Source organism: Elephas maximus, chromosome 23 (assembly GCF_024166365.1).
Source record: "Elephas maximus indicus isolate mEleMax1 chromosome 23, mEleMax1 primary haplotype, whole genome shotgun sequence".
NCBI classification, from domain to species: domain Eukaryota; kingdom Metazoa; phylum Chordata; class Mammalia; order Proboscidea; family Elephantidae; genus Elephas; species Elephas maximus.
The window spans coordinates 59091387-59110433 of record NC_064841.1 but is presented as its reverse complement, the minus strand read 5'-3'; the positions used below and the strand labels follow the sequence as shown (position 1 = coordinate 59110433).

Below are 19047 nucleotides of genomic sequence, written 5' to 3'. Positions count from 1 at the left end.
AAAACAGATTGTTCACTATTTCCTTCTGTTAGTGCAGATGATGGGAATAGCTCAGATAAGTTTGATCTGCATAGGGGCAGATTATGAAATTAATCCTGAAACTTTTGTAGAAAGCACCTAAGACTCTTGGTTAAGGAAGAAGAAGTCAAGGATTAAGTGTTTGCTAAGAGGGAAGCAACTTGCAAACTTTACTGACCCATCTGTGAATGAAAACGTAAGCCACTCTTCACATGGAATAACAAACAGTTAAATAATCATACGTGGGCTATTGGCAGTTGTCTACAAAATTGAGCTGTTTGTTTTGCATACATCCATGAGATTTTACTATTCTATTTAATATTAGATCTTTTATTAAATTATATGAGGAGTATATGTTCTTTGTAATGAAATTAGAAAACACAGGTAAGAATATAAATAAATGAAGAATCACTATTTTCAAAAGCAGGTGTCCCTGGGTGGCACAAACGTTTGAGCGGTAGACTCCAAAAGGTTGGTCGTTCAAACCCACCCAGAGGCACCTTGGGAGACAGGCTTCTGAAAGGTCACAGCTTTGAAAACCCTATGGAGTAGCTCCACTCTGCACACATGGGGTCACCCTGAGTCAGAATTGACATAATGGCAACTAACAACAACATTCACAAAAGTATTGTTAACCTTTTTGTATATGTCTTAGATTTAAATGCATATGTATGTACACATATAATTCCACAAATGGAATCAAACTTTGTATACAATTTCGTAACTTTTTTCACTCAGTAAATTGCATGTCAATGAGGATACACTTTTACATCGTTCTTAAGAGATGCTGTGTGGTGGTATTCTTCTGTATTGACGTATAGTAACCTGCCAACCCTCTTTTAGACATTTAGATGTTCTTATTTTTTTGCTTTTATAAACAATGCTTTGATAAGCATTTTTGTGTATGTACACACAGTGTATCTGTGTACACACATACACCATCTATTTTTGGACACTTTGTTAGAGTGTTTCTGTAGGATAAATAATGTGTACGTTCATGGGCAGCAACTATACAGAAACTGTGTATTTCCCACTGGGATGTAGTGTCAGTTCTTCTGATACCTTACGGTGTGGACTTGAGCAAGTTACTTCATGTTTTCGGACCTCACTTGGATTATTGACTTCTATAGTTCTTACCAGCCCTCAAAATCTGTAGTTCTAGTCTTAGAATAAGAGAACAAGATTGTGTTGAATATATAGATCATGTATTTAGGTGCCGTCAAGTCGATTCCAACTCATAGCAACCTCATGTGACAGAGTAGAACTGCTTCATAGAGTTTCCTAGGCTCTAATCTTTACAGGAGCAGGTCACCACGTCTTTCTCCTGTGGAGTTAATGGGTGGGTTTAAACCACCAACCTTTCAGCTAGTAACCAGATGGTTAACCATTGTGCCACCAGGGCTCTTTATACAGATCATAGTTCTTATTAAAGAAACAAAAATCAGTTTTACCTAAAAAGCTTTTTATCTGGGAACACTGAAGAACAATTTCTAGAAATGTTAATAATGTGCCACACAAAAAAATATTCCATGATAAAATTAATTTGCCACATAATAAAATGTCCTCTTAGTCGTATTTCGTATTGTAGACTATGAAAAAAAACACAGAATAGAAAATAATTACCTTTTTTCACCTAGCTTTTTCCAGAATTTATTGGCATATCAGCTGCTCTTTTATAGCTCATCTATGAGCTGTATCACAGCTTAGGAAGAATTTCAGTCTGGGAAATGTGGACGGAACAATTCATATACTTTTATCCAGTGGGAGGATGAACAGCATATGGGTAGAACTGGAGTGATGTCAGTCATTAGCCATTAGAGAAATGCAAATCAAAACTGCAGTGATATTCCATCCCACTCCAACAAGACTGGCATTAATCCAAAAAACACAAAATAATCAATGTTGGAGAGGCTGTGGAGAGACTGGAACACTTATACACTGCTGGTGGGAACGTAAAATGGTACAGCCACTTTGGAACTCGATTTGGCACTTCCTTAGAAAGCTAGAAATAGAAGTACGATGTGATCCAGCAATCCCACTCCTTGGAATATATCCTAGAGAAACAAGAGCCTTTACGTGAACAGATACATGCACACCTATGTTCATTGCAGCATTGTTTACAATAGCAAAAAGCTGGAAGCAACCAAGGTGCCCATCAACAGATGAATGGATAAATAAATTATGGGATATTCACACAAGGGAATACTACGCATCGATGAAGAACAGTGAGGAATCTGTGAAACATTTCATAACATGGAGGAACCTGGAAGGCATCATGCTAAGTGAAATTAGTTGCAAAAGGACAAATATTGTATAAGACCACTAGTATAAGAACTCAAAAAATAGTTGAAACAGAGAAGAAAATATTCTTTGACGGTTACAAGAGTGGGGCGGGGAAGGGAGGGAGAGGGGTTCTCACTAATTAGATAGTAGATAAAAACTATTTTAGGTGAAGGGAAAGACAGCACACAATACAGGAGAGGTCAGCAGAACTGGACTAAACCAAAAGCAAAGAAGTTTCCTGAATAAACTGAATGCTTCAGAGGCCAGCGTAGCAGGGACGAGGGTTTGGAGATCATGGTTTCAGGGGACATCTAAGTCAATCAGCATGATAAAATCTATTAAGAAAACATTCTGTTCCCACTTTGAAGAGTGGCATCTGGGGTCTTAAATGCTAGCAAGCGGCCATCTAAGATGCATCAATTGGTCTCAACCCACCTGGATCAAAGAAGAATGAAGAACACCAAAGACACAAGGTAATTACGAGCCCAAGAGGCAGAAAGGGCCACATAAAGCAGAGACTACATCATCCTGAGACCAGAAGAACTAGATGGTGCCCGGCTACAACTGATGACTTCCCTGACAGGGAACACAACGGAGAACCCCTGAGGGAGCAGGAGAGCAACAGGATGCAGACCTCAAATTCTTGTAAAAAAGACTAGACTTAATGTTCTGACTGAGACTAGAAGGACGCCAGAGGTCATGGTTCCCAGATCTTCTGTTAGCCCAGGACAGGAACCATTCCCAAAGCCAACTCTTCAGATAGGGATTGGGCTGGACTATAACATAGAAAATGATACTGGTGAGGAGTGAGCTTCTTGGATCAAGCAGACACATGAGACCATGTGGGTGTCTCCTGTCTGGAGGGGAGATGAGAGGGCAGAGGAGGCCAGGGGCTGGCTGAATGGACACGGAAATAGAGAGTGGAGAGAAGGAGTGTTGCTGTCTCGTTAAGGGGAAAGGAACTAAGAGTACATAGCAAGGTGTATATAAATTTTTGTATGAGAGACTGACTTGATTTGTAAACTTTCACTTAAAGCACAATAAAAATTAAAAAAAAAAAAAAAAAAGGCGGGGTGATGTTCCTGGGGAATTAGAAAAGGAAAGGATTGTGTCTTTGTTTCGGGTAGTATTCTCCTTTTGGGGGGGCAGTGGGGCTGGGGGGCAAAATCTCTGTCACTCCTCTTACTTAGTGTGGACTCTGAGGATTAGTGACAGTGGGCTGGGAACCGAGCCCCAGCCTTCCTCTCTCTTTCCTTCCTTTACTCTCCATTTAAGGAACCCTGGTGGTGCAGTGGTGAGGCATTCAGCTGCTAACCAAAAGGTCAGTAGTTTGAACCCACCAGCCGCTCCGTGGAAGAAAGATGTGGCAGTCTGCTTCTGTAAAGATTTCAGCCTTGGGAATCCTATGGGGCAGTTTCTACTCTGTCTTACAGGGTCGCTATGAGTTGGGATCGACTCCACAGCAGTTGTTTACTCTCCATTTACTCCATATGCAGGCTTAGCCCACACCTGAGACCAACCCCATCTTCATAAGGCATTGGAGAAGCACCAAGGCAATGCCCAGGTGACCCCACATCAAGTTGTTATGGCCATATGTCCACCTCAGAGTATGTACTCTGGGTTCAACAGCTGGAGTTCTTCCTGTTCCTGAGATCAAGTCCTTACCTTTTGTTCTGTTTTCATAATAGATCCATATCTTATTCCTCTGCACCCATGTCCTGGTCATGGTCACTCCTATAATATCATATCAAAATCTTCTCAGCAATAGGGATTTGCCTTGTTATAGTCAACATCTCCAACCACCATCCCCCCCGCTCCCCGCACACACCCCTATTAGGATCCTACTGAATCTGATTTGTACTTCTTGTTGGCCAGGTCCTTACAGTCTGTTGACAAGTTGATGCAGACTGGCTGCATATCTGCCTGAATCTCTAGAGATTGTTTAATACTGTTTTCCATCTACTCATCGGGGTATTCCATGGGCCTCATCTGTATCAGTGACGGCTCCTCATCACATTGCTGGATATTGAGTTGTGTTATCTTGTCTTAATTTCCTCCCATTGCTTATATCTTGGTTAGTCACCTTAGTGTTTTCCTTACACCCAATCATAGAATTATATTCCCGTTTCACCACCATTTAAGTTTGCCACAGTTAATTCTTATTTATCTTACAGTTTATAAGGGCATGGAATTTAGCCTGAAGCTCTTCTGTGTGGTCAGGACTTTTCCATATGCACACGCACATGCACACGCACACACACACACACGTATATATAGAGAGATTTGTATCAAGGAAGTGGCTCACACAGTTGTAGAGGTTGGTAAGTCCTAATCCATGGGTCAAGCTGGAGGCTTCTCCTGACTCACAGGAGCTGGTGAACCCGAGATACCGACTGTGGAGGCTGATGAATCCCAAGATTGGCAGACAAGCTGCTAGCTCAAGTCCCAGTAACCAGAGGTTAGATGAACAGGAGCCAGCTGCAGAATCCAGAATGAGCAAAAGACCACGAGCTTTGCCAGAAATTTCACCTATATTGGATGCAGACCACATCCCCAGGGAAACTCCTTTTCAGCTGATTAGCTACTCCTAGCATATCCCGTCATGGAGGTGATCACGTTATATCCAGTCGTGTCACGAAGGTGACCAAGTCATTATATGACTGCCAGACTACATCATAGCTGCCAAACCACTGAGAATCATGGTCCAGCCAAGTTGACACACAACCTTAATGATCACAGGATGTTAATTAGTCCTTATGTGCCTATGGCTGGGATATTAAATTCATCTGGGCAGAAATTGCAAACTAGTGCTCTCTGGGCCAAATTCAGTCTGTAAACCTATTTGCTTGGCTTACATAATTTATAAAAATAGGAAATTTTACTTAAAAATTATTTTGAAGATCAGACAGCACTGAGATCCTGGGCTTGCATTCTGTCATGGTGTTGATTGCCTGCAGCTCAATAGTTGGCATTCTAGTTAGGGGGTGGCACAGACAGTATCACCCCCAGTCCTTTGGAGGGCTTTCATTTCTGATGCCTAGCACCTCTTGGCTCTTTTCGGAGGACTCTCTTGGGCTACTAGCAAAGAAGGTTGCTCGGAATTTCTCCCCCTCTCCTAAGTCTGAACAACGACTGACCGCTGGGGAAGAGGGCATAAAAGCCCATCTGCCTTGTTGGGAGAAGTCTGAGGTGAAACGTACACTCCGGGGTTTGTGGGACTAGGGTGAAGCTACCATCTGTGAGATTTTGCTTGAGATTAGACCCTTATTTGGCTTGTTCCCCTTCCCTTTCTTGCATCCCTCACTTCCCGTCTGGCGAGCGTTACTTAAATAAATCCCATGCACGTGACTTTTGTCACTGGGTCCACTTCTGGGGAATGTGACCAAAAATGGGAAGGATGTGCTCCCTAATTTGCTCTAATTCCCAACACTTCTTATTACATTGGCTCCTCTGGTCATTTGAGTTTGGAACCTTGTGTATAGTGTGGGTAGTAAATTTTTGCTGGGAAATTAATACCTGTAATCTGCTCAGTCCTGCTTTAATGATGAAATACTTTTCGTTTATAAAAATCATATTGTTGGTCAGCATATGTGTTCTGCAGAGATGTTCAGAGAAGTTCTGGAAACTTCTTAGGTGAGGGTGGGGATATTTTTCTTTAGGAGGAGAAATGGAATTTCTTTGATAAACATGTCATACTTATTTTTTTAAATGCCCCTTATAGGTTCGTGGTTACTTTGTTATTTTAGGAACATGAAGGCGTCTTTACAGTTACTGGTTCTTAGAAAGAAACTGATTTTTTAAAATTCTCAAAAGTCGTTTAGTGTAGCTATCGTGTCGTGACCCAGTAGATCTGATACATTGCTGGATTCAGCTTGCTGTGTTGTGTTGATGATTTTCCACCTGTATTCATAAGGGGTATTGGTGTGTAATTTTCTTTTCAGGTAGTACTTTTATCAAGTTTTGGTACTGGGCTTATGCTGGCCTCAGAAATGAATTTGAGGGGAGGGGTTCAGAGAAGATGCTGGTATGAGCAGCTGTCATGCTACCATCCTCTCACAAAAACACACCCGCCCCCCTTAAAAAAAAAAAAAAAAGAAACTGGCAGAAACAACTTTATCAGAACTCTGGAAACTAGGGAAAGGGTTACAGCAATTAAGCGAAATGCTGAATTAAGAAAAAGATGACACACAATCAGTGAGAAAGCTTTGGTTTTCTCCTTGCCTGTGCCTTACCCTCTCCTGGAATTGGCCATGAACAGAGCTGACTTCATTTGCAAATTGTTGTATGTGCCCGTTTTCAACTGTCAGGGAACTGCCTGAAGGACTGAAGCAAGACGCTTGTCTTGTTTGACCTGCCTCAGAGCTCTTGTAGGGCTGAAGGGCACGAGTTTGGTTTTTGGTTACCGTAAAAAGACTGGTATATAATCTCAAATATATGATTTCTAAGGTAAAAAAAAAAAATCCACTTCTAGAGTTACTTTAGTTTACATTCCTAGAAATGCAATTATAAAAGGTTGTAAAAAAACACACACACAAAAACCAGTTGCCATTAACAGGGTAATCCCATATGTTTCAAAGTAGAAATTGCTCCGTAGGGTTTTCAGTGGCTATGGCTTTTTGGAAGTAGATAGCCAGGTCTTTCTTCAGAGGTGCCCCTGAGTGGTTAGTAGCCAAGTGCTTAACTGTTTGCGCCACCTAGGGACTCCTACTAAAGGTTATAAAAAGGCTCTTAATTCATATTGCCAGACTGCTTTTTTGGAATGACTTATGTTTACATTTATTTTGGCTAATAAGTTTTTAAAGGCCAGGTGAGTTGAATAATAAGTATTTTGGGAATAATAAGCTACCCACCACATTCAAGATCTATAGAATGCAGATTTCATATAATGCTGTAAAGTTATTTTGTTTTCTGCACTTCATTAGAGGCAGTGTCTTAGAAAATTTCTTTTTTTTAATTTATGAATAATGTTTTACTCCCCTTAACCTGTATAGAAACAAATTTTGCAACATTCAGCAAGTATCTATCATGTACCAGGCCTGTTAGACTAAGGAAACAGTTTCTACCTGCCAAGAGTTCAAAGCTTAGGAGAAAGATCAAAGTCACTAAAGGGTTTTAGAGCATAATGAACTATGCAGATTTAAGGGACTCTGTAAAGCCGCTGTTGGAGAACTGAAGAGAGCAGTCCATTGTGCCAGAGTTACGTTAACTGCGTCTTTGAAAGAAGAATGGGCTTGTCAGGTGAAGTAGGAGTGCAGAGGCGGTCTCAGGGAGGAGGAGCACCTGAGGACATAACAAAGATTACTTGGAGTGGGAATGGTGGCCTGTGTGGCACAATTAACAATTTAAACTCCTAAATTTCCAGATTATTTTGTTCCCTTTCTGGGACACATGTAGTCATTATTGTTAATTTGGAGCTGTTATCTCTGGCAAACACCTGTAGTGGAGTGGTCTCTAATGCTCTCATTTTAGCCTCCTAATCTGTTATCGAATCATATGGGTTAAAAAACGAAAAGATTTCTATCTCCACTCACATCCAGAAGAGTTTGCTGTTTCAAGGAACCAGTTGTATCTTACACACATGAACACGCGCACGCGCACACACATTGCCGCCGAGTCGTTTCCAACTTACAATGACCCTATAGGACAGAGTAGGACTGCCCCTAGGGTTTCCTAGGCTGTAATCTTTTCGGAAGCAGACTACCACATCTTTCTCTCATAGAGAGGCCGGTGAGTTCAAACTGCCGAGGTTTTGGATAGCAGCCGAGCGCTTAAACAACTACGCCACTAGGGTTCCTTCGAATGTACTTAATACTGAGGTATACGTCTTTTGCTTGACTGATACAGCTCACCACTAAGAATTTATTCAGTGTGTCATAAGGGATCTGTATTTCAAAAAGAAATGTTTCTTGCCAGAGGACCAATGCTCTTCCATCTGCTTTGGAGCCACATAGGGCGCTGAGTGGGATTCTGCAGTTTGTTGGTGATGGGTGTCATGGGGTGGGGGTATACCATCTTAAGACCTTCACAATGTTGCTTAATCCTCCATCTCTGCTCATACAAGAAATACGCAAAACTGAGTAATCCCGGACTTTGGAAAATGACCACTAACTGTTAATTGAATATTCTAAAGTTGGATGATTCTTTTAGGGACACGGTGGATGTCTTATGAAATATTGTTTTCATGTTTATTTTTAATAGGATGAAAGTTAAAAAGCTGCCCATGATTCTAGCTCTGCATCTGAAGAGATTTAAATACATGGATCAACTTCATCGATACACAAAACTTTCTTACCGGGTAGTTTTTCCGTTAGAACTTCGTCTGTTTAATACTTCAGGAGATGCAACCAACCCTGACAGAATGTATGACCTGGTTGCTGTCGTGGTTCACTGTGGAAGGTAATTACAACTCTGGGGACTTGTAGTGAAATTTCTCGGTTAGTAAAGCAGTGTGCATGCAGTATGTTAATGAGTGGTTTGAATGTAGTGTTTCTAGAAGTTCTTTATCCTTCAGTGCTTTAGTTTCAAGATAGTTTATTTCACTTTGGATTTTTCAGACATAATATGTTTTATCATTTCTTTCTCTAAACTTTTATATTATATATTAAAATACTTTATTGCCATGATTTGATTTTTATTCTTACGGTTTAAATTTTACTTTAAGAGTGCTTTATCTGAAATCTAGAACTTGGAGGCTTATTAGTTCTTTCTTTTTTTTCTCCCTTATGTTTTTGTTGGTAAAAATGATGCTGCCTAAATTTATTTTGCAAAATTAATTATTCCTGAGGCTAATTGGATACGTTCATCGTGTTAACGGTTGTGAAAAGCTTTGGAAATAATCTTCAAAGATCAGGCTTCTGATTTGACTGGTGGGTCATCTTCAGCGTGGTCTCTTACTCCCACCCCCTTTCCACCGTTGCACGCACGTCTTCTCTGTGACTGTGCACATGCATTTCAGTTTATAAAATACAATCTCAAGAGAATCCTCAAACTGCAAGAGCATCGCATCTGCAAAGGCTCATCCAGATGTAAACTTGGAACAGACAGTCGTCAGCCTTTGCCCAGAGTTTCCTTTGTAATTGTAAAAGAGGGCACTCATGCTTTTTCCTCTGATTTCGGGGAACTTGTAGCTCTCTCATCTTTATCCCCCCCTAACTTGCTGCTGAGAGTATGTGATGAAAACTGGACGAGAGTGAAGTTTATGTCATACAGCCCTAACCTCCACCACCGGTGCCAACATCATCTCCGTGTCTCTTATTCTCAGCAGCCGTCTTTCTCGTCCAGATTTTGGAGCATTCTAAGAAAAGGGTAATGACATCTGAAGGAGTGAAACAGTATCAGATAATAGAAGGAGCTTTGGTACAGTAACTCAGACCTGAGGCTTCAGACTCGGGGGAAAAACCTGGGTTTCGGGTCCATTTCTGCCATATATTGGCAGTGTGACTTCATACATAACTCCCTGAATGTCAGTTTTTCCTCCTGTATACTGAATAATATTAACTACCTCACTGGAATATTAGGATTAAAAGGGAAATATGAATCACTGCACTGCTGCTGTTTTAATCATTACCTTCTAACACCTAACTTTACTATTCGTTAGCCTCGTCAAATTTGGTGATGTCATAATCTCCTTAACTTTTGCCAGATCTTTTGGAATTGCTCTACTCCCAGGGTCTTGAGCTCTCAGGTCCTGACACTGAGCACCACCGTGGCCCCTTCCCCCTTCCAGCTCCTTTCCTCAGCCTCACTTGATTCTCCCCCAGCCATGACACAGGGTCAGTTATTTATAGCATGTTCTCACAAACATGGTCCAGTTCTCTTGCCCACTGTCTATCTCTATCTTGTCAACTGTCAGAATTGCTGCATGAAACTTCCCAGAGATGTTTATTGACTTCCCTCACAGATCACACTGTCTAACGAGTGGGAATTCATTTCAGGGTGAGTTCTTCACAGCAGTTCTTCTAGATCCCACCTCCACCTCAGTTTCTCCTTTTCCTTCAGTTCACTCTAGCTGTCTCATGCCTCTTCCTGTCCTCTCTTGTATATTTGTAAACCTCTCTGGAAGTCTTCCTTGATGCTCTTCTGTGGACCTTCGTCTCCAGGGTGCTGTTCCTCTGTATTTGCATAGTGCCGGTTGTAACTGACTGCATTGTATTATCCCATATTTACCAGTTTATATGTCTGTCTCCCTTGTGAGAACGAGAGCTTAGGACAGGAAATAACTTATTAACCTCGTTTCGTTGTATTTATCGAATTTATTTGTAGGTCTGTCTCATAGGAGAGTATGGAGGGTGTACATTTGCCTACACCCTTCACTGTTTGAGGAATCCCATTTTCAGCGTGCCTGTGTCAGTCCAACTTACTCATTTTGTATTCCCAATGTCTGGTGTATAGTTGATCTCCAATAAATATTTGGCGAATTTTAAATATTATCCTTAAAGCTCACCTCAGGCACCAACTCCATCGTGTAACCAACCTCCTCTCTCACTAGATGAAGGCTCTCCACTTGCCAGCCCCTGTGGCTCCACTAGAGTCTGCCTTGTACTGTATTTTTGGTGTAGTTACCTACTGTACTGGAAGTGTTTTCAGGGCAGGAGCTGTTGGGTCTCTTTCTAATCCCCACAGCAACCAACACAGTTACTTGCACACTTTAGGCACTTGTATGTCAAATTGAGCATGTTTTATGTTCAGAATGCAAATCCCTAATAAACAACGTCCTTAGATAACAGATTCATTAGCCTCAGCCCTTCTTATCATTAGTTTCTGAAATTAACTTTTGTCTACCATTCTTCAAAGTAACTGTGCCAAAGGAAAACACTGCCTAACTTTTCACATCTTATAGCTACCAGCCCTCAGCCTACCCACCTCCTTCCTCCCTCTCAGCTTCCATTTCTCAGTCTTTCTGTGATTTTTTTTTATTTTTATCCCCTTTGATTTTTTAAAATTTCCTTCCTTATGAAATACAAGACTCTAGATGAGTCCTATAGACATGGAGAAAATTAGACTCATTTACACATTAAAAGTTTTTTTTTTTCCGAGTTTTGAGGTGTTTTTCTCTGTAGTGAAAAGTTTATAAAGCACTCATGTCATTCTGTCACCTAAGATACTCATGTCACCACAGGATAAAGGATCTGAGAAACATGAGACATGATAGGAGGTGGCTCATTCTAACGTCTGCGGTTGTTACTTTTAGAATAGTATTCACCTTAAAGAGCATCTATTGAAAGCTATTGCAAGCAAAATGTAATTATAGTTATAATTATAGAATTATAATTTAATAAAAATTATATATATGCTTTATAATAAACTCTCTGCCGTGCCCTTTCATAAAGCAAAGTGTTTCTTTTAAAAGAAATAATCCTTCCTTAATTTTTATGCATACGAAGATTTCTATATTCCACCTTTGTTTAAAGTGAGATGCAGAGGCAATTATAAATTGTGGTGCTTAGAATTAAATATAGATAGCACTGATGATACTGACTATTGGGTAAGTGTCATTTACTTTTAAAGAAGTTTACAAAGTTCAATCTTGATTTCAGAACCGTGGGTTTAATTTGATATCTTTGTCTCTTCAAGTATCACGTTGGATCTTTCCTTAAAGAAAAAAAAAAAAAGAAACTATTACCAAGGGGATGAGGCTTAGAAATAATTGTACATTTGTTGTTTTGTAGTTTAACTGAGCATGTTCAAGCTGTGACCAAAATAAATAAATAAATAAGCTAGAAGAATTACTGAAATCTTTCATATAAGCAAATTTGAACAGTATTATAGAAACATAATTTGAAAAGTCTTACGAAGACAATAATTTTAATTATTTCTTCAAAATTTAGTTCTATACAATTCAATAAGGGATTTTATATAAGTAGAATACTAGTTGTTATCTTTCATAGTAGAGTACTAGTTATTTGATTTTAAAGTTGGATGCCAGTGCAAATTAGCACGGCTTGCTCTTTTTTTGGCTGGGAGCGGGGAAGAATAGGTAAGGGGTGTTTTTATCTGTTTCAGTTTTTTTTACTCTGTACAACATGTGATTTGGGACATAAAAGAGTATTAATAAACACTGTACAGAATTAACTTTTCTCTGTTTTTGTTTTAGTGGTCCCAATCGAGGCCATTATATTGCAATAGTTAAGAGTCATGATTTTTGGTTGTTGTTTGATGACGACATTGTAGAAGTAAGTCATTGGTTTCTTATTTTTCTTTAAAGCTGTTTGTATTTTGCTCTTCACACGTTTCTCACAGCTTCTCATTTCTACCTGACAGGTGATGTCAGGTACAAATGTATTAGACACATGTCCAGGCCTTCAGGTTTGGTTTAATTCCTGCTTCTTGCTCCCTCATGTCTAACTCCAGTGCTTGAATGGTCATCTAACCATTACCATTTAGAATAAACAAGGAAAAGCTTTCAACAGCAGTACAATTAAAAAAAAAAAAAAAAATTATTATTAAAAAAAAGTGTGATCTGTAATAATGCTACAATAAAGTATACGTATCTTAACAACTCAAATTTTTACATGTGCACGCATGCCCATGCATGCATGCATACACATACACACACACACACACACACACACACACTCACTCTTGTATCCACCATCCAAATCAAGAACATTTTCAACCCCCAGCAGGCTACGTTGTTCCTCTTCCTGGTCAGTACCTCAAAAAGTTCTCTCCCTCTGTCCTTGGAGTTCAGTATTTTTACTTTTATTATCATGATTGATTTTGCCTATTCTCAATGAGACAGCAATGGGTTCATTTGGGGGGGGGGTGCGGGGATATTCTTGAATATAAATGGACTTAAACACTAGGACTTCTTTTGTGTCAGGGGCTTTTCCCTCAGCATTGTATCTGTGAGATAAGTTCTTGTCTATAATAGTATTAAAATGTAAACCCATTGCTGTCAAGTCAATTCCGACTCATAGGTCTTTATAATTACTGTGTAGTTTTCCATTGTATGAATACACCAAATTAGAAATTTGGCTTTTCGTTATGAGTAAAACTGCCTTGGTCTTCCTTGTACATGCCTTTAGCTGGACTTATGCTCTCATTTCTCTTGGGCATATATTAGGCTGGACCATATGAAATTAACATTTGTGTAGATCCAAAATGGTTTTCAAATGTTTTAACCTATTCGTTGGAGTAGAATTTGATAGATGAAGGGGTCAGTGTATACCATAGAGGGTACCAGCTCAGAGGTAGAGAAAAATGTAAAACAAAATTCTAACTCACAAAATAAGATCAGACTTACTGGCCTGACAGAGACTGGAAAAACTCCGAGAGTATGGACTGCAAATACCCTTACAGCTCAGTAATGAAGTCACTCCTGAGGTTCACCCTTCAGCCAAAGATTAGACAGGCCCATAAGATGAAACGAGACTAAATGGGCACACCAGCCCAGGGGCAAGGACGAGAAGGCAGGAGGGGACAGGAAAGCTGGTAATGGGGAACCCAACGTCGAGAACGGGAGAGTGTTGACATGTTATGGGGTTGGCAACCAGTGTCACAAAACAGTTTGCTCTGTAAACCTTCATCTAAAGTACAATTAAAAAAAAAAAAAAGTTGGTGTATCTTCATATTTAGAAAATTCTGCCCAACATGTTTCCAGAGTGTTTGTACCATTTTACATCCCCACCAGCTATGTGCGAGAGTTCCACTTGTGCCACATTCTTGCCGATACTTCGAGTTGTCAGCATTTTTAATTTAAGCCACTCTGGTTGTACAGAGCTATTTTATAAATGAGAAAATGGAGGCCATAACTAAGAAATGTTGAAGATTTCCCTGGTGAGAAGTGTATGCCAGGCAGTTCAGAAAGCTCCTTTATGTACTAATGGTGTTTGCCTTTTGCCTCACAGAAAATAGATGCACAAGCTATTGAAGAATTCTACGGGTTGACATCAGATATCTCAAAGAACTCTGAGTCCGGTTACATCCTCTTCTATCAGTCTCGGGACTGAATGGGAACTGTGGTGAAGAGAGACTTTCTGCCTCATTTCTTCTCTGGTTATTTTAGAAAGGATCAAGCACTGATTTTTCAAGAAAAGAGAAATGCAGGAAGCTCAGGGGGCAGCAGCACACTTTGCACACAATAAAGCAAAGACTCTGGATGAACAAGCCCTTCCTATCATGGTAGTTGATTTATTTGCTCAGGTATCATGCTGTCTGTGCAGTTCATACAACCAGTGAGTGCAAACAGAGATACCAGCTCCTCTCGTCAAACAGCCTTCCAGTCATTTGGCATGCATTTTCTCTCTGTCACTTGCACCAGTAATTATTTGAGCTCCTTGGGGTGCAACAGAAGGAATAGGAATCCGTTGGAGGTTGTATTGATTATGTAAGAAGACGATAATGAATACACTGTATCAGTTTGCCTGTGTTCAGTGTGTATAGAAAGCATGTTCAGTGGTTTTCTTCAAGCATAAACCAGAAATACTTTTGGGCCCAACACTTGCAGTTGCCTTCCTGATGTAATAAACTAACAGATACTAGAATCCAGTGTCAGGAAGACAAATATGTTTTGCTTCTCTGAAGAAGCTTATAATAATATACAGTATATGTATATGTAGGGAACAATTGGTCGAAAATGGCTTTTTGTTTCCCCAAGGGGAAAGACTGGCTTTGTAATTATAATTTTTTTCTTATTTATTTTACTTAAAACTGGTAGAGTCTAAGTATTGTATGAAGTGCCCATGATTCTGTCAGTAAATTTGAGCATATTTTTATTAGTTTTTGTCAGTTTAATTTGTCCTTTTGTTAGTTTCTATTTTTAAGGTGAATTTTAAATTCTATTTGAAATCAGTAATATACCTGAAGAAAAATTTCAGTGAGAGGGGATAAATATTCTTTATCAGAAGGAACTGATATCTCTGGCTAAATTTATTTGTCCTTTTGTTATAGTTCCTAAGTCAATTATTTTATTCAGCTTTAATTTTAGTAAAATGATAATAATAAAAAAAAAAACCTATCACAATCCACTATAGTTGTTAGAATGATGAAAGGAACTGGTGCAATGGTGGGATGTCCGTCTTTAGAGTTCTGAAATATTCTGTTTAGAGTTGAGACCACACTTGGAAAATTCATGTCATAACAGTTATGTTATTTTCAAATGTCATTCTTTACCCTGGAAAGAAGTAATCTGTTCCTTATAACGCCAGCAGCCTGGTTAGCTAGCTAACAACCATTTGGAGATTAAATTTTAATGAAGTAGACCAGGAATGCAAAAAACAATGCTGTAAGTGCATTTAGGAATCGGAATTTGCGTGTGTTAAGACTTTCCATTCTGTTGGGGGTTTTTAAGAAGTAATATATGTACTGTAAAATACCTATAAAACAAATTCAGTTGCCATTGATACTTTTTCATGCATCAGTAAGTTGTCTGACAGTAGGTGAATGTCACTTGCAGAAAATAATTGAATATGTATTCCAAATAGTAACAATCGGGCCCTGGATGTTCATTATCAAACCCTTTCAGGCAGTAATCTGTTTTTTTAAATTGCTGTAATTTTCTAAAGATGTTTTACTAAAACTGTTGAATACGAAAAACAGACAACAACAACGAAATAGAATGTTTTTTTGTCTGCTGCTACTATTAACATTTACTATCTGTAACTTTTAGCTCAGGAAATGACTTCACCTATTCGTTCAGTGAACAGATTTTAACAGGGTCACTTAGCTGTTTGGGCTGTTGAAACAGATGTCCTGGGAGAAAATGATGATGGATTTTAACAAATTGCTTTTTATGATCTGGTTTTTAAAGCCTTACGCAGGCTGGAATCATTCTGTACAAATTCTACACAGCCTGCCCAGTCAGCTCGCGTTGCAGAGGTTCACAACCAGGAATGTAGGAGAAAGTCATAGTGATGGGAAGGGAGGGATACATTTTGTTTTGAATTAAGCTGAATCAGTTTTTACATCAGTTAAGCCACAGCATGTTATAAGAAAGAAAGATGAAGTCATTTGCATAAAAGTAAGCATTGGAATACTGCTACATTGTGTTTTTTCACATTTTGCATTTAAAAAAATACCTATGTGCCATAAAAGCCAGGGTTAAATTTCACATTAAAGCAAGTTATGGCATTTTCATTGAGTTCCATGTAGTCACACTTTTTCTTCACATCTATACCGTATTTAGTAGTATGATTTGTCAGGGGAGGGGCTTGGGGTGATGGTTCTAAATTTACATTCACTGTTAGAGCAGCTGAATCTAAGAAAGAAGTTTTGAAGCTTCTCAGAAATTCAGTGTGCTTTTAAGCAGATAGGGACAGGGCTGGGAAAAATAAGGCAGGTATTGTAAGTAAGAACAGTGGCCCGTCTAGAAGGCACTGTGAGGTTGTCTGTTGGTTGACTGTGGTTATACGAAGGGCAGGTGTAAGCTGTAAGCGGTGGCTGATTGCTGTGTAACTATGTACATGTGTGTTGGGATGGCTGTCCCATATTTTGTATATTGGAATAAAAATTTCTATAAATTATCTTAACTAAAAGTAAATATTCTAAATTAAGTTCTACTTCTAGGTCCCATGGTTTCAGTCTTGGAAACGTTACCTTTAGAAGATTACTTAAGACAGGAACCATGAGGCTTTAGGAAAAGGGAAAGATGGAAGGATGTTAATATATGGATCTCGTTGCCTCTAACCATCGGTATAGGGCTCTTTCTTTCCTTGATGGCAGTAGAAAGACCTCACTTTCATAACATAACTACTCTTGATACTTTCTTTAAAGACACTTTTCATTAAAAATTCTCTTCTGAGGTATCTAACTGGGAGCTGGGAGGCTAAGGCGCTCAGGTCCTGCCTCTTCAGTGAACTTAACTGTGTGACCTTGGGCAAGTCACTTAACCTCTCTGTGCTTCAGTCTCCCTATCTTGTAAAACGGGAGTAATACCTACCTCACAGGGTTGTTGTGGGGATTAATTAGATACAATGTCTGTAAAGCATTTAAGGTTCTTGAAGAAGGCGCTATATAAATACAAAATAATATCTATTAAAGTTGGTTTATTTGTGCTTGTGGGTTTTTAAGTGTGTTTTTTCCTTTTCCCCTGAAATGTATTTATGAATTAGAATACACACTTTGGAAATTGTTACTAGTTTTCCTCAAAAGTTGTTACTTTCCTTATCCAAAGGGCTTTTTCTTCAAGTAGCATCCCATGTGAAAATAGCAATTTGTATGTGTCTCCATTGAAATCGGCCCATTACCTTGTGTGTCTTTATGTAGTAGTAGTCTCTTTTGAAGAAAATCCCAAGTTTAAATGTTTAAATTTAGAATCATAGAATTTTGGAGGGGAAAATACTTTAAAAGTCACCCCTTTTCTATCACACCTCCTCCCTCCTGTGTCTTTGCTCCTGCGCAGTCTCCGTGGTTTATCCATCCCAGACTGTGGTTGCCTAACTTGAATTGTTAGAAGATAATCATTTGTGTTGCCTTATTCTCCTTCATTCATCACCCCAGCCAGAGTTCTGTTCTCAAGAGTGGTCTTTGTGTCCTATGGCTTTCAAAGCCTTCACCGTTCTTGTGAGCCCTGCTCTGGAAGCCCTTGTTTGTTCGTATCACTAAAAGATGTGTTCGTAGAATGAGCACAGTAACCAGCTGGACTAGACCGTCAATGGGCACCTGAGAGCACTTTCTCTTTTTTAAGCACCCATATCACACTGTATATGAACTTTTAGTGAATGAAATCCCCTATATCCAAGATTTTTTTCATGCATGTTGAAAAGTCAAGTGTCCTCCCCTCTTTTTTCCCTCTAAGTTCCCTTGTTATCTGGTACCTGTGCTTGTTACTTGCAAGCTTTTTCCATCTTTCTTCATTCATGTTTTCTGTGATCATCCATTACCTGTCCCAGTTTTGACTCTAAACCCACTGCCGTCGAGTCAATTCTGACTCTAGAGCTGCTAAAATATTTAACCCATCCCACTTGAGTTATGTAATGGTTCCTATGCTCAGCATTTTCCTTTTTTTTCCTAAATGTTAATCTTAACAACTTCTATGAGGTAGTGATATCCTCATTTTACTAAAGAAGAAATTAAGGCTTTTTGGAGGTTAAGTCATTTTCCCAGTTGCTTAGTTGGTGAGAAGCCGAGCAAGGTTCCATAACCTTCCCAAGTTCCTAGCCGTTGTTATCATAATCAGTTTTCACTAATAGACAATACTCACATGCTCACTGTAGCTAATTATTAAAAAAGTTGAAGCAGTCTTTGCCCTTGAGAAAATAATCATCTAAGAGGTAGTCAGGGCAACATAGGTTGCTAATAAAATGTGTAGATAAACATACATGCAGAACAGGTGGAGGAAGAGGGTACAAAGGCATCCTTGATACCTGCAGAAGTGCAGTCCGATTTCTAGGCCCAAAGAAAGAACCCGGAGTTCTGAAACAGTCAAAACCTGTTGCCCTTGATTCCAACTCAGCCACTCTGTAGGACAGAGTAGAACTGCCTCACAGGGTTTCCAAGGCCATAATCTTTATGGACACAGACTCCCACATCTTTCTGCTGTGGAGCGCTCGGTGGGTTCGAACCACCAGCCTTTCCGTTAGCAGCCAAGCGCTTAACCACTGCGCCATTAGGGCTCCTTGAAACAGTCAAAGGGACTGAAATACGTAGTATAATTGGAATTTAAGAAGATTAACTCTTAATACTGTTTGATACTATATCTTCTAAACCCCAAACCAAACTCACTGCCATCAAGTCCATTCTGACTCATAGTGACCCTATAGGCAGAGTAGAACTGTTCCATAGTTTCCAGTGTTGTAAATCTGTGGG

General features: G+C 39.5%; 1 protein-coding gene across 1 annotated transcript in view; it reads left to right on the top strand.

Annotated features, from left to right (window-relative positions):
* Positions 1–17294, top strand: part of USP12 (ubiquitin specific peptidase 12) — a 109048-nt gene extending 91754 nt beyond the window's left edge. The window contains exons 7-9 of the mRNA XM_049867886.1: positions 8500–8697; positions 12395–12473; positions 14151–17294. Coding sequence (XP_049723843.1) covers positions 8500–8697; positions 12395–12473; positions 14151–14252 — 379 coding nt within the window. The 3' untranslated portion in view covers positions 14253–17294. The remainder of the gene's footprint in view (positions 1–8499; positions 8698–12394; positions 12474–14150) is intronic.
* Positions 17295–19047: the final 1753 nt, after the last annotated feature.